General features: G+C 39.0%; 1 gene segment (V, D, J or C); it reads left to right on the forward strand.

The window, feature by feature from the left end:
• The first annotated feature begins 824 nt into the window (after window positions 1–824).
• LOC136407776 (T cell receptor gamma constant 2-like) overlaps window positions 825–17,209 on the forward strand; it is a 57,791-nt gene continuing 41,406 nt past the window's right edge. Inside the window, 2 exon segments of the C gene segment in view lie at window positions 825–1,047; window positions 1,155–1,484. Of these exon segments, the coding sequence occupies window positions 900–1,047; window positions 1,155–1,484 (478 nt within the window).

The raw sequence follows: 17,209 nt of genomic DNA on the forward strand, positions 1-17,209 counted from the left end.
GGCATGTCCACAATGACTTCCTGAGTAAGGAAGCTCCCTAAGGAGATAATGCCTGAGCTGAGCCTGAAATGATGAAGAGGAGTTAGTCAGAAAACTAGAACACACGGGAGTCAAGACAGGAAAAACTGTGAGTTAATCTGCAGGATTGAATTGCAGAATCCTAGGTACAGAGGAGCTGAAGATGAGAAAGGCTGGGAGGCAGTGGCCACTTCAAAGACAGTCTCATAGCTTCAGAATTCCAGACTTTATCTTTAGATGAAAGGTATGTTTGATGGATTGTGGAATAGCAGTCTATAAAAATACCCTAGAACAGATTGAATGTCTTGGGTTAGAGGGAAAAAAATGAGAGAGACACAGAAGAAACTCAGGAATTCAGAGAGGAAACCATGCTTCATAGAGGAGATGCTGAGTTCAGGAAAGATATGCCATTCAGTAGCTGAGGGAGAGAACATAAACCTGAACTGGGCACAGAAGCAAACAAACTTGCTGGAGTATCAGCCCCTGAAAGCAGCCAGTAGCACTCTGTGCTACAGTGTGTGAATGGAGTCGAACAGATATAGGCAGGTTGATGAACCAACATCTCTCCAGCTGTTTGCAGTGGTTCTCTGTGGGCCCCATTGTCCCAGACCACACTTAATGTTTTCTACCAATTCTGGCCTGACAACTAACTGGCGTTACTGAGGATTTATTTGGAGAAAAGCAGTGGAAGACAAAAGAGAAGACCAACATCATAGCACTACATCATGCCTGTTTGGAAAAATGAGTCATCTCAGAATCCTAAGGTGGCCGCTGTTTCATGTGGTCTGATCTAAGGTAGAGGACCTTCTGTGCACTGTTTTCACAGAGCGGATGTGAGACACCCTCACAATGATGTATGAGAGATACCCTCACCCTCACCAATGGGAAGTCTGACCTGGCTGACTCAGCCACGCCACATGGTGGGAAACTGTTCTCAGCAGTGGCTCCAGGCTGCCCTGGAGGAGAGTGCAGTGCACGCAGCCATGCTGTCGCTGTTCCAAACACAAGCTCTGGCAATCCTTGGTGCTTGTAAGTGGTTTTCCTCTTCTAATTCCTTCTGACAGACATACTCTAGTTCTGTAATTAAAAAAATTCTAAGTTTTAGGTTCATTTACTCTCTTCCTTTTCTTATTCAGTGTGTGTCCATGGTGCAGGTCATCTAGATCAACTTCAACCTTCAAGTACTAAAAAACTGTCAAAAACAGCCCGCCTGGAATGTGTGGTGTCTGATGTGACAATTTCTACAATGTCTATATATTGGTATCAAGAAAGACCTGGTCAAGCCATGCAGTACCTGCTGCACGTTTCATCTGACAACATTGTCAAAACGGAATCAGGCATTACATTAGGAAAATTTGAGGTAGACAAGATATCTGAAACTTCTACATCTACCCTTACTATTCACAATGTAGGGAAACAAGACTCAGCCACCTACTATTGTGCCTTCTGGGAGATGCACAGTGGAGGTATCAGATCCATCTCATTCAACAAATACTCACTGGTTCTTCATTCACTGGTATGTACTGGGAAAGCTCAGTTCACCTGTAGTCTTTTGTACAGGTTTCTAGATGCATGTTCATGTAGATAATTCTATGTAGAACTTCCAAATTCTATATTTTTTAAGTGTAAGTTTTGCATAAATATTTACATATGACCAGCCTCAATTTTTCTGTGATTTACTATCTCCCCAACTGTCCTACCTTGGGAACTCAAGTTTTTTCTCCCCCATCACTCTATTTGATTTTTTGCCAAGATATATACACCACTTTATTTCTGTGACTTTTGTACTGGTCAATTTGCATTACAGTTTTTTCTGATCCAACTATCTCATTTGGAAAAAATGGATATTAGATTAAATACTATTCATTTTTAGAGAGGTTAAATGTAACAAACACAGCATGATCTAAACACAGGTGGGAAGACAGCAATGATAACATATCCGGTGCATACCCTGCCGTAGGAATATTTAATTTTGCAGAAAACTTTATAAACACTGCTACTTATTGAGTCCAAATCAAAGTCTACTTTAGATTGGTGTTTGAGGAGTAGTTGATTTTCTGGCTTAAGTTTCATTCATCTAACAATTAACACTTGACTGACTGCTCTAAGGCTGACATGGACCATAGCAGAAATTACAGCTCTCACATGTCCTGTCAAGGTTGCAGGTTGCTTCTGTAGAGCCCTTTCCTGATGCTAGGCTGCCATTTACCAGTGAAATGACAGACCTTAACTAAAAAATATCACACGGTTATAAATCTCTTATGACTTCCAATTATATCTAGCTTAACTTGTAGTTGTCAATTCATTATTGTTGTTTTGCCCTGACATAACAAATATGATCTTTGTTTTCTTCTAATGCAATTTTACTTGTATAAAATGGAGGAAAGTTGATTTGTGCTGGTTCAAAGAGTTGAAGGATAGATGATTCAGATATTTGTCTTCTCAAATAGTCCTTATACTTTTTGATTCTTTGACAGTTCAACATTTTTCTGGCTACACATGTGGTTTAGCAAAGTGGTTATGACCTTGACCTCTTGTGTCATAGAGACTGAGTCTGATATGGGCTCTGACATTAGATGTGGGGAAAGTACAGTAGCTTCTGTAGACCATTTCCTCAGCACTAAAAGTCCTTCTTTTACCTCATAGGTGGTTGTGAAGGTTCTGGAGGTAATTCATATTAAAGGGTTGGCCCATTGTTTGAAACATTATGAAAGCTCAGTAATGATAGCTGATAAAAATATATATATATTGATATAACCACTACCACACAAATACATAGAATAACACACACATTTATATGTCCAGAGCTTTTTGCCCCATAACTGTCATAGTGTGAATGCCTATTTCAATTTAGTTAAAGAGAGATTAGCTAAATCCTGCCAGGTAGCTTAGCTGGTTAGAGCATCCTTCCAATATGCTAAGGTTGCAGGTTTGAGCCCTGGTGTAGGCGTATAAAAGAATCAACCAATGAATGCTTAAATAAATGAAACAAGAAATTAACATTTTTCTCTCCCTTTTCCTTCTCTCTCTTTTAAAATCAATAAATTTTTTTAAATGATTACCTAAATATGAAGAAACTCTTATGTATATTTATCCCAAATCAATTTAAATATGTTTTCAAATATGATTCCATAGTAGCACTGACTTATACACAGCTGGAGAGGACAATGGCCTTGTGCATGCAGCAAACCTCCCTTATTCAGGGAAACAAGTCCATATTTGGAGTTATTTACTCCTCCTGACCTTCTCCTGTTGGCTAAGATGAGCTCCAACAAGGACACTTTAGCCACACACACCAGAGGTAAACTAGTCTTGTCCTAAGTAACATTTGTTAATTTAGTGGTTGTTCATATTGCTGATTCATACAAACAGTAGCAATTTGTTAGAATGTACAGTACTAACTGTAGTAGAGATTTAATTAATATTTGTTGAAGTGAGAATAATATTCCGATTAAGGCTGAGTTTCTCACATTACCTAGCGAGTGGGGATTTGTATAGATTGATGCCCATAATATCCTGATAATTTGACTTCCCTTATTTTCTTTTACACCTGAATTGGAAGAGACACAATCACTCTGTGTAACAGAGACAACATTATGTTATCTAATTAATGCTGAATAAAATTTAAGAATCTTCAAAATCACTATTTTTGTAGTGAAAATACTCGTACTGTGGAAAAAGTGATATCTGTTGCTGAGAAGTCATCTTGTAATTATCATAATTCAAAAACTTATTAGACCACCTGGAAATCAATGTTGTCTGTTTTGTCTTGGGTGCTCTATCATTTCAGCCTGGAGAACGGGTTCAGAGCGCAGCCTGGGGAGAAGAATGGGAGCACTTCAGAGTGGTCACCTCTGAAAATTGGTATCCTGGGTGTTCTTTTCTATGCCGTTTTTGTAGTCCCCAAATTATTTATTAGATAACTTTTATTACTTCTGTGTTTCATTTTAAATACTGTATTTTTAAAAGAATTCACCTGTTTCATAATATTAAAAATATCTGTATATTATTGAGCACTCAGTGGTGACGAGTGAAATATGAGGTTTAGAATGGCCTGTAATGGGCTGTATCTTGACCACTTTTTCTTCCTTCTTTTCTAACAACTTTTGTTTCTTTTATAAAACAAAATCTTGTTTTCTCCCCTGAGTCTCTAACTTGATCTGCCCAGTTAGAGACCATGTTAATGCTTGGGGTGCTCAGTGAAGTTTATTGAGCTTGTGTATCTCTGAGTCTCCAGCAGTAGAAATGTGAAGTATTAGAAAGTGACAAAAATACTCGGACTTCTTATTCACTCTGCTTTGACTTTCTCGCTCTCTTCACTGGTCTTTGGTCCAGATGCAGATGCAGTAATGAGATTGTCACAAGTAGAATTCTGCACATTGTTGCACATGATCAAAGTTTCCATTGTCAAGGTTGTTCAGCACTTTAATTGCCTGAGAACATGATCTTGGAGGATGCTAGAAAATTATCCTCACGTGATCTGCACCTGGAGAGTAAGAAGAATGTAGGCTTTCAGCTAGGATTTCGTACATTCTCTGCTTTTGGGATACAGATTTGTCACCTACTCAGGACACATCAGTGGACAGTGAAGAGCACAATATGTAGACTCAGCTGAGTGTTTTCTCTTTTCCCTAAAGATCTACTTTCCACGTTTCTCTACCTTGCTGTGTTCCCTAGGAGGTCAACCCCTACAGTTTACATGAATGGACATCTTTGCTCTCTGATTTCATATAATTTTGGAAAATGAAAGTAGAATTTTAAAGAAATCTTGACTGTTTCACCTGACAAAAGCACTTTTTCTTGGGTCTTAGAATTTCCAAGCCTGTCAATCCAAGACCCTGGGAAGAAAAACAATTCCCTCCAGTGGGTTAATTGGTATAACAGAAAATGGTTGCTTATAACTCGACCTCTTGGTTCCTAGACATAAGCTTTCTGTCCATGGGGTAGGTGGCACTCTACTGACTACTGGTAGAAGTTACATCCAACCCAAGGCCACCTATCAACCCCTGACCTCAGTCTTCTTCCACTTACCAGGCTCCTGCTCATCCTTCTACTAACTGCTTCTCAAAAGCAACCAGAGAATGAGGAAGACCATTAACATAGTCCATGATGATCCAATTCATAAGGCCCAGGAGAAGGTAAATAGGAGTGGAGAGGCCATTTGAAGGAGCAAAAAAAGAAGAAATCAAGTACTCAAATAAGTGGGTTATGTTTGCCTCTAAATGAGTATAACAAGTTGGGCAGTAGGAAGAAGATTTTATCTAGTTTGTTTCATTTCACTTTCCACAAACCCACCAAAAGCCCATCTTTAACAGAACAGGTGAACTGCTTTTCCTTCAGTAACAAAACAGGAAACCAGACAGTGCTGAGAGATTATTATTAAATTCTGCACTTCTCCAGTCAATGAATTTAATAAAGAGTGCATGTAGGTTATTTGCAATGCTTTTGTTCTTGGGTTAAGTGATGGATTCTTAAGTATTTGTTAACTTATTAAGTAAATTATCAACACATAAATAGAATAAAATAAATACCAAGAGATCTATGATTATACTGCTTCATAAATAATTATAGTGCCTTATGAATCAATATTATGATTAATTCAATTCTGTATTCTTGATGTTCTTTATAAAAAAATAAATAAATGTAAAGTAGTGAAACAATCCCAGTTATTAATAAATAACTTAGACTAGAGAAATGCCAGCCACTTTGTATATCAACTAAAATGTACATGCCCACAGTTATAATCAATCTATCTTTTCTATAATACCTTAATTTATTTTCTGTCCACCTTTAAGTCAACATTTAACTGCTTTAATCACATGCTGATTATTATTCTACTGTAATCATGTTGCATTTACTTTTTAACTTATAAATTAAAGTCACAAAGTAATTACCAAAAATATGTAGTTATATTCTGAAAGTGCTAGAATTAGAATTTGCAGTCTGAGTCAGTAGGTTTCTTTGACTCAGCTTTTCTTTGTTTAAAAGAAAAATAAATAATTAGTTTACATGTAAAAAATTGGCTATACAGTTAATCTATCAAGGAGTTCAGTTTTATATAAAAATAAGTAAACATAATTTAATGTGAGAAAAATATTATAATAACTATTATTTATTGAATATTCCTCATGAACTAAGCAGCAATTTATAGACTTCATGTTCTTTAATCCTAATAATAATACTGATGAATAACTATTATTATTGTTCTCTCAATTTTATTGATATTTTAGAGATCAGAGTTAAGACCCTGCTAAATAAAGTGACTTGATAATAAGAAACATGTCTTGCAATTGCATCCAGATCTGTCTATTACAAAATCTGTTCTTGATTACAGAGGAATACGCAAAACAAGACAACATTTGTTGAAGAAGACACAGTGGGGAAAATAGAGAATTGAAGCATCCATTCTATGTTCAGTGTTTTGTTTTGCTTTTACCCACAGCATAAGGTTCTATATTTCAGAGACACGTGAAGTTATTTACATTGGTACCTACAGTGTTTATACTTAAAGGCAATCTGCAAAATATTCTCTGCAAACAATTTTATTATGCAACCAACTTTTTTTTTTTTTACTTTTGGGTTCTAGGAGTTTTTTGATAAGTATAAATAGATAGGCTCACCAGGCGGTGGTGCAGTGGATAGAGCATCAGCCTGAGAAATGGAGGACCCCATTTTGGAACCCCGAGGTCACCGGCTTAAGTGTGGGATCACCAGCTTCAGTGCAGGGTCACTGACTTGAGTGTGGGATCATAGACATGACCCCGTGGTTGCTGGCTTGAGTGTGGGATCATAGACATGACCCCATGGCCTCTGGCTTGAGTGTGGGATCATAGACATGACCCAATGGTCACTGGCTTGAGCCCAAAAGTCACTGGCTTGAAGCCTAAATTCACTAGTTTAGGCAAGAGGTCACTGGCTCAGCTGGAACACCCTGTTCCGGTCAAGGTACATATGAGAAAACAATCAATGAACAACTAAGGTGCCACAACAAAGAATTGATGCTTCTCATCTCTCTCCCTTCCTGCCTGTATGTCCCAGCCTGTCTTTCTCTCGAAAAAAAAAATAGATAAGAGAAAAACATGAAGATGGAAACAAACATGGGTTTCTTGATTATTGTTTTGGTTCTCTACTTCCCACTCTTGATCTGCTGGAGAGTACTGACGTGGTATACCAAGGTAGGTGAAACAGAGATGAAAGGATTTCTATGTCAGTCATGGCGACTGAATTAAACACTCATGTGAAAAGTTTTTTCAACTTTGTTTGCTGAAGTTCAGATGACCCTTGGTACACTCTTGACCTCACTGGTAACAGCCATAGAGTTGCGCGAAGTGAAACAACATTAGTGATGGTAATATGAGCATTGGTCTGTGGTGGATTGGTGGTGACTGTTATTAAGCTTGGAGAGAACAGGGTCATAGAGGAGGCAACAGCCATATTATAAAATTTCAAAAATGAATAAAGGATTTTTGGGTACATTTTAGATACCTCTATATAGAACATTAATTTGACTTAACTGTGTGCAGTTCAGAAATTTGTGATAGAGCATCCTTTTTTACCTTTCTTAAGACATATAGGTGCCCATGCAGGATATACAGTTATCCAACATGAATGTTCTAAAATTCAGCCTGTCAGCATCAGTTTAAGGCAGGTACATAGCACAACACCTGGCATAACGCAGAAGCTCAGTTGCTTCCATGACTTTCATTTCCTGCCACCTTATTGGAGCAGGCTAAGCACAGAGCAAGTATTGAGATGCTCAGCTTTGGATTTAGGATGTGTTCTTGATGTGATCTTAGTTCCTTGATGTGAATAACATCAATGACATCTCTATACAGAACAGCTCCCCATCATGAGTTATCAACTGATAACACCAACTTTGGGTCATTAACTATACCTAGCCTGGATATAAAAGAAGCATATAGAATCTGTGGGGACAATGATTCTGAGGAGACTTTATCTAAAGAACACAGATGGGAGTGACTCTAGCCTCTTTTGATGAGGAGGGCAAGAGGCAGCTCTCCTACATCTATACCAAGGAAGGGAACTCCCCAGGCTTACAGGCCACAAGGGATCCAGAGTAAAGGTCTGTGAGGGGGTCATGGAATGGTTTGACCTATGTTCTGAGGGTTTAGTGGGCAGAGAGACCATTGATAACTATCATCTAGAAAAGTCACAAGGTGACCTCAGGTAACAGCTGGTTTGGTAAATTTGACAAACTGCTACTAAAATCAAATAATTAACTGTGATAAAGTAGTTTCTATTTTTTATTTTTTTATTAATTTTAATGGGGTGACATTGATAAATTAGGATACATATATTCAGAGAAACCATCTCCAGGTTATTTTCACATTTGGTTATGTTGCATATCCATCACCCAAAGTCAAATTGTCCTTTGTCACCTTCTATCTGGTTTTCTTTGTGCCCCTCACCTCCCCCTCTCCCTCTCCTCCCTCCCCCCCCCCGGTAACCACCACACTCTTGTCCATGTCTCTGGGTCTCATTTTTATGTCCCACCTATGTATGGAATCATATAGTTCTTAGTTTTTTCTGATTTACTTATTTCACTCAGTATAATGTTATCAAGGTCCATCCATGTAGTTGTAAATGATCCAATGTCATCATTTCTTATGGCTGAGTAGTATTCCATAGTATATATGTACCACATTTTCTTTATCCATTCATCTATTGAAAGGCTTTTTGGTTGTTTTCATGTCTTGGTCACTGTGAAAAATGCTGCAATGAACATGAAGCTGCATGTGTCTTTACGTACCAATGTTTTTGAGTTTTTGGAGTATATACCCAGTAGAGGTATTGCTGGGTCACATGGTAGCTCTATTTTCAATTTTTTGAGGTACCACCATACTTTCTTCCATAATGGTTATGTTACTTTACATTCCCACCAACAGTGAATGAGGGTTCCTTTTTCTCCACAGCCTCTCCAACACTTGTTATTACCTGTCTTGTTGATAATAGCTATTCTAACAGGTGTGAGGTGGTATCTCATTGTAGTTTTGATTTGCATTTCTTTAATAGCTAATGAAGATGAGCATATTTTCATATATCTGTTGGTCATTTAACTCAACAACAAACAAACAATCCAATAAAAAATGGAAAGAGGACATGAACAGATAAAATAATTTTAAAAAATATTTCTGAGAGTTACTAATAGCTAACAAGATAACACAGTATGAAAGACTTTACTTTGGTAAATGGACTGCTTATTTTGGTATCATATAGGTAAAGCTTCCATATATTGTTGACCAATTAACAACCTAAGAAATGACAGATCTGGGATTAAACTCTGAGCCACCCATTTCCCCTACTACCCTCTGGAAGGCTCCCTTCTTCTCCTCTTGGTCCAAGTCTCTGTCTACTCTTCAGCCTTCTTTTGAGGTACACAGCTGGAGCAGATAGAATGTTATAACTACAAATATTTATATGCTTTTTACAAATGTGAATTTGTTCTACTATTTCTCAGACTGATTGAGGCATTTAAAAAAACTAATGTTTTATTTCTTGATAATTTTGGCTTTTGTTAGAATGCTATACTTTGCTTATAGCTAAAATTAGATAGATACAATTAGAGCAACTGAAAATATTTATTGCAATAGTAGAAAGGAAGCATATATAAGTATTTTTATTCTAAGGTATCCAAATGTAATATTGTATACATGCACAGGTACCAATAAACATCAAATTATTAAATATTAACTTGAGAAAAGTCCTTGTACAAGGTCATCTACCGACAAAAACCTTAACAACCATAAGAAACATAAAATTTGGTTTTCTCTTCCTTATCCCTAATATAAATTCCATAGAAGACATGATGCCCTAATATGTGGACCCCTTGGAAACCATAGTTTTATTGGAGCCAAGATAATAAGCACATACACCTTTTATCATGACTGTGATCACATCCTTCCCAGTATGACTCAACCTCAGTCCTCAGTCCAGACCTCAGCCCTGGCTAACATTCAACCTCAACTTGCAGCATTTCCTGTGCTCTCATACGATACTTCAGAAGCAGGGGAATGAAGAACGGAAGTCTGATGATTATCAACTATACACCACAGATGCTAGTAACTTTGCCCCCAAATATCTTGTATGACATCATTTCTTATTGAGTTGGGTTCTCACTTAGAGACTATTTATGTTAACAGATCTAATAATCTTAGAAAGAAGACAAGGTCTAGTAATTGTGCAAAGTTTAGGCTAAAGGTGCTGGCAATGTACAAAACAGGATTCATCTCTATTTTTCTCATGCAGCTTCTAGATAATGTACTAGATATCCAAAGTGTTCAGAAGTTCTTGTGATTCTCATAAAAACCCTGAAAATAAACCTGTTTCATGGAAGAAAGAAATAATGTTCAGAAGGGGGCAGTAATCTTTGCAAACAGATAGTCTGTGCTATTTCAATTATACTATGGGACCACTTTGAATATATTTATATATACTTAATGCTTATTCTTTTTATGAAACACAGTGGCATTTATGAGCAAATATGGGTTGTCCCAGACCTGTTTATCAGACCAGTATAGTCTGGTCAAGACAGAATGAACAGTCATTCAAGAAGCCATGGCTAAAGGATTGCCTTGGGAACATATATGGAAGAACTCCATTTCTGGACAGCCTGCCCTAGGGAAAAGGCTAAGAAAATCATAACTCATTTTGTTAAATTGCTCTAACAGGAAATATGGAGTACATGGCTAGGGCTCAAAACTCCATAGACTGGACTTATATACACAATCAAAATATTCAATGAGGATAATGTTTTGAAAATTTGTAGCCAGAATATCCCACATAAATCAGGTCAACTGTAGCCCTTCCTCTGTGAGGAATAAGCCATAAGATTTATCACCCATGGAAGGAGATGGTGGTTATATATATATATATATATATATATATATATATATATATATATATATATATTTCCCAGGTTCATCAAAACATGATTGATATGTAGAATTGTATAACTCTAAGGGGTACAGAATGTCCAAAGTAACAAAAGCAAAAATAAACAAGTAAGATGACACAAAACTAAAATGTTTCTGCACAACAAAGGAAACCATCAACAAAATGAAGAGGCAAACTAAGGAATGGAAAAAAGTATTTCCAAATTATACACAAGGGGTTAGCATTATGTAATCATACATAAGGGGTTAACATTCAAACTATATAAAGAACTCATACAACTCAATAGCAAAAATACAAACAAACCAATTAAAATATAGGCAGAGAAACTGAATAGACATGATTCCAAAAAAGATATAACAAATGATCAACAGGTACAAGAAAAGGTTACAACATTACTTATTCATTAGGAAATTCAAATCAAACCCTGTCACCTTGTACCTGCTAAATGGCTATCATCAAAAAGAAAAGAGATAACAAGCATCAGGGAGGGTGTGGAGATAAAGAAACCCTTGTGCCATGCTGATGCGATTGTAGATTGGTACAGCCACTGTGTAAAATAGAATGGTGGTTCTTCAAAAAATTAAAAATAAAGCTACCCCACTGTTCATATACATCCAAAGGAACTGAAAGTATGATCTCGAAGGGATAGGTGCATTCCCATGCTTATTGCAGCATTATTTTCAGGAGCCAAGTTATAAAAACAGTGTGTCTTCCAACAGATCAATGGATAAAAAATACCAGGCATATATACAGTAAAATATTATTCAGCCATGAGAAAGAAGGAAATCCTGTCTTTTGTCACAACCTGGATGAAGCCTGGGGACATTATGCTAAGTGAAATAAGTGAGATAGAAAAGAAAAACACCATATAATTGTACTTATATTGGGCATCTAAAAAAGCCAAACTCATGGAAACAGAATAGAATGGTGGTTACCGGGGTCTGGAGCAGAAGTTGGTAATCTTTTTGGCTGAGAGAGCCATGAATGCCACATATTTTAAAATGTAATTCTGTGAGAGCCATACAATGACCCGTGTACATTACGCATTATTCAATAAAAATTTGGTGTCCCGGAGGACAGCTGTGATTGGCTCCAGCCACCCACAACCATGAACATGAGCGGTAGGAAATGAATGAATTGTAATACATGAGAATGTTTTATATTTTTAATGTTATTTTTTTTTATTAAAGATTTGTCTGTGAGCCAGATACAGCCATCAAAAGAGCCACATCTGGCTCACAAGCCATAGGTCCCCAAACCCTGGTCTGGAGGGTGAAAGAAATGGGGAGATATTGGTTAAAGAATGCAAACTTCCAGTAATAAGATTAACAAGTTCTCTAGATATAATAACATCATGGTAACTATAGCTAATACTACTACTCTACTCTATTATATAGTTGACAATAGACAAGCTCACTTTTGAATTACACACATTGATAGTGGGCTCAAAATTCAAGTTTAGTTGAAAACGGAAAAGGTTTTCTAAATTTCCAAATCTCTTGTTTAAAGTTCAATGCAACCTAGCAAACTCAGAAAACACAATTTTATTAGAGGTCTAGATACAGACAAGTGGGAGATGATGTCAGAGAAGTAAGCATCCACCCTAGAGGAAGGGGTAGCACTGCCTGTTGTGATGTGTTGTGAGATAAGGAAGAGAAAGTAAGTGAAGGTAACTTTCTGGTTCCCTTATCCTTGAAGGCCTTCTTCCAGAGAGTATAGAAACTTTAACAAAAACTTAAATAGATAGAGGGAATATCTGGAACATCTGTCTGTTATCAAGCCTCCGCAGTATGGCCATGGTAGGTAAATACACATTAACAGTGGAAAGTATTTGCAAAAAAGAGCCCGAATTAGCACTGCTTTTCCCCACAGCTTCACATGTAAAAGACCAAAATGCCTCTCGGGTGTCTAAGAGGGGAGAGGTGCATAGGGGAGCAGGGACCCAGCACCCGTGATTTGGGTGAGAAGCTGCGAGGTGGGAACTTTGCACCCCAGAGCGTGGTGTGAGTCAGTAGTGGTGGGTTCAGGTCTGGTTGTAGCACCAGCCAATTCAGAGGAAGAGGCCAGATCCCAGAGACACGCAGGGTAAAGAGCCGGAAGTTGGGGAGACACAGAGGGAGCTGACACTGACACTCTCGCTCCTCCTGCAGGTATTGATGGCATCCTGGGGCCCAGCCAAGGAAGAGAGAGACACAGAAGAACACAGAATGTACCAAAAGAGACGGAACTACCTGGAGGAGACTGTTCTAAACTGGAGGGAGGTATTTCATGTATGTATGGAATATAGTACCTTGTGTAAGAACATGGGTTCCAGAGACAGACCCTTTGCTGCAAACTATTGCTCTGCCACCTGCTGCCATCGGGCCTTGGACAGATGCTTGCTCTGACACAGCCCCCTTTCCCATCTGAAACATGGGAACACTATGAACAGCTCCTGCTTAACAGCTTTTGTGAAGATTAAATGACATAATAAAACCTAAGTGTTCATAGTACAGTTTCTGCCGCGCAGAATTTCTTTAGTTGTCATGGGCTATGAATATTATGAGAAGTAAATAAAATAAAATTGCTATTTCCTGAAAGTGTTTAAAATAATAATCATAAGGTAAATTATATCTTTGTTTACCTCTTTGTTTGAAATAATTATTAAAGAAAAATTTTTTTTTTCCAGAAACGTGTGTAAAGTGGGCATTTATGTTCTGTTTTGTCTCATAGTGTTTAAAACCTGGTTTTAAGTTTAGGGAATTTCCCACCTGTAGTCTCAGTGAAATAACAAGTCTGTCTTACAGTGTGAGCTCCACCAATTAGACACACTGTGCATACACACACACACACACACACACACACACACACACACACACACACACACACACACACACAGAAGCTGATGCTGGAGATGTAGATGTAGGATCTGGGATGAAAAGCCTGATGGAGTGGATGGGACCGAGGTCTGGGGTGACTGCGGCTGCCCAGCCAATGGCAGCACTGGGCCCCAGAGTGGGCGCTTGCAGCAGCACTGGCCCAGACAGCAGACTGGGTGTCTCTCTCCTCCTCCTCCTCATTACCAGGATGCACTCTTGAGCAGGCCTTTTGGTGGATCACCTTCTAGCTCCTCAGCATTCAACTTCCTAGAGCTATCATCTCAGAAATGGTATTTTTTTTGAACAAGAGGGAAAATTGAGCAGCTGCCTGAGGAAAAGTCCAGCCATCTGAAGCGGTTTCTCCTCACTGCTCTCCTCAAAGAGACCCAAGCTAGTCTGAGTTCACATCTGCTCCACATGATATGTCACAGGGACACTTGCTGTCCAGGGTTAAAAAATCTCTAATAAATTCAAATATTTCAGAGACAACCATAAGGTAATCAGTTGACAGGATAGGGAAGTTAAATTTTAAAAATATGATAATACTATTAATAATATCTAATAATTTTTGAAAATTTATTATATGTTAGAAACTGTATTAGGTAATTTTAGTTATTTAATCTGCACAACCTTCTGAGATAGGCTTATTATTATTGTACCCACTGTCAGGTGAGGAATCTGAGACACAAAGAGACTAAGAAATTTGCACAGGGTCAGGGAACTTCTAAGTGACAGAGATGAACAGTGATTAGCCACACACATTAAAGAATTTTATTTTAGCGAGGGGAATGGAGGCAGAGACAGACTCCTGCATTCGCCCCGACTGGGATGTACTGGGCACGCCCACTAGGGGTCAATGCTCAGTCCATCTGGGGCCGCTGCTCTGTTGCAACCGGAGCCAATTTTTTAGCGCCTGAGGTTCCCAGAATACCCCAAGGAGCCTCCACAGCCCCCTCACATTCATGCAAAAGACCCCAATGGTGACCACCAAAATTATCTTGACATTATGAGGCCACAGAAAAGAGGAACCTCAGACTAGCAGCCAGCAACGAAGGCCCTAAGTCTTGCCTGAGGTACCAAGTTCTTTCCTCTCCCTAATTTAGGCCACACCCACTTGCCAATGACTTGAGGTGCCCTGCCAGCAGGTCTCCAGTTGCCTGCCTACTCGTTGAGGGCACAGCTTGTCCACAGGATGTCACTGCTGGTAGCATATACCTTCTTGACTTTCTGGGCTCGTGAGTCACACTCCCTGACCATCAGTCTAGATGAGTGAGCAAAGACATTCTTTCTTGTTTCTTACATGATCAGAAATTCACTAGAAATTCTATTCTTTTCTTTTATTTACAGTTGGACTTGGGTTATCAAAATTAGAGCAGTCCCAGACATCTGTTACCACAGAAGTAAAGAAAAGTGTTGACATATATTGCAAGATTTTGAGCTCAGATTTCAACGACGACATCATTCACTGGTACCGTCAGAAACCTAATCAGGCTTTGGAGCATCTGATTTATGTGAGCTCAACAAAAATCCCAGCTCGAAGTCGCATAGATGGGAAGAACAAAGTTGAGGCAAGAAAGAATTCTCAAACTTCTACTTCAATCTTTACCATAAATTTCATAGAGAAAGAAGATGCGGGCATTTACTACTGTGCTGGATGGCACTCACAGTACTAGAACTGTTGAGACAACCCTGACGAGATCCCCTCCTTGGATTTGTGCCCACCCACATCCTTCCCAACTGTGGTGACCACAACCAGCACCCCTGTCCCAGAGCTGGGCTCCTGGCCTCAGCCTCACCCTGTCTGCAACACTTCCTGAGTTTTCCAGGAAGCCAACTTGGATTATGTTTGCACATCAGCTTTTTATCATAACAGGAATTGTGCTTCAGAGCTTTATTTGATGCTATACCAATTTAATTAAAGTCTTGTCTGGGGACTGAGAAATAACAGGCTGTTTCTCTGTCCATCATGTCACCATCCAGAGACTTTCAGTACATGGTCAAGGTTTCAGGCTGAGAGAGAGAATGTTGGCGCTATTATCATACACCTGTATACTGAAGACCACCCGTAGGCAGTATAACTATCGTTGTCCATTTTACAACTAAAGAAGTTAAGCTTAAAGAATTTAGGCTTAATGATCAGCCAAAGTCAAGAAGTCCATGCGTTTTGAACTGGTCTGTGAGACCACATTGTTAAGTTTGAGGATTGCAATTATTTAAGTTACACTAAGGTATCTGGAGTAAATTAGAGATAGAGCAAGATCATTTTTCTGCAAGGTGTGGGGAAAGGTTTCTGGCAGTGTGATGTCATCAGAACAGAGCTCCAAAATCATTGTGTAGTTAGATGAGCCACTACATTGGGAAAGCCCTGATTTTGCCTGTGAAGGAAGAGAGCCTGCCCTGATCAGAAAAACTGACTGACAGCTTGTTTTGGGGGGAGGAGGTATGTGTGGAAATTGATAATTAATGTTCTGAATTCTTTGAATATATTAACCTCTTTAATCACAGTGCCTGTACATCTGTTCTGTTATTGTCAAGCACATTTAACTCATGAGGTAAGTGAAGTAGTAAGTGTTGCAGTCACTTGTCTAAGTCACACAACTGGTATGTAGCTAGCTGGCAGAATAATGTAGGGACCCAGATAATCTGTTTTTCTCCTAAATGTTTCACTAAGAGCATTTTTAGTTACAAGATAAGAGGAAGAATACATTATTCCTACACCCAGGGGAGACAGAACTAATCATTATGGAACATTAACTGACACAAATTATTATTATTATTATTATTATTATTTTTTTCTGAAGCTGGAAACGGGGAGAGACAACCAGACAGACTCCTGCATGCGCCCGACCGGGATCCACCCGGCACGCCCACCAGGGGCGACGCTCTGCCCACCAGGGGGCGTTGCTCTCCCGCCACCAGAGCCACTCTAGCGCCTGGGGCAGAGGACAAGGAGCCATCCCCAGCGCCCGGGCCATCTTTGCTCCAATGGAGCCTCGCTGTGGGAGGGGAAGAGAGAGACACAGAGGAAGGAGGGGGGGTGGAGAAGCAAATGGGCGCTTCTCCTATGTGCCCTGGCCGGGAATCGAACCCAGGTCCCCCGCACGCCAGGCCGACGCTCTACCGCTGAGCCAACCGGCCAGGGCCGACACAAATTATTTTTGTGTGCTGAAGACATACCCAGGATTTGAGTGATTAGGTGTCTTAATAGAATAAATTAAATGCCAACAAATTATCAATTGGCTTTTCAATATAAAACAATGCAAAGATCCTTATTTTCTATTTATTTATTTATTTTAGGTGAGAGAAAGGAAGATAGTAGGCAGACTCCTGCATGCGCCCTGGCTGGGATCTATCTAGCAACCCCATCTGAGGTTAATGCTTGAGTACTGAGCTATTTTAGCACCTGTGGCTGATGCGCT

Source organism: Saccopteryx leptura, chromosome 6 (assembly GCF_036850995.1).
Source record: "Saccopteryx leptura isolate mSacLep1 chromosome 6, mSacLep1_pri_phased_curated, whole genome shotgun sequence".
Classification (NCBI taxonomy): Eukaryota; Metazoa; Chordata; class Mammalia; order Chiroptera; family Emballonuridae; genus Saccopteryx; species Saccopteryx leptura.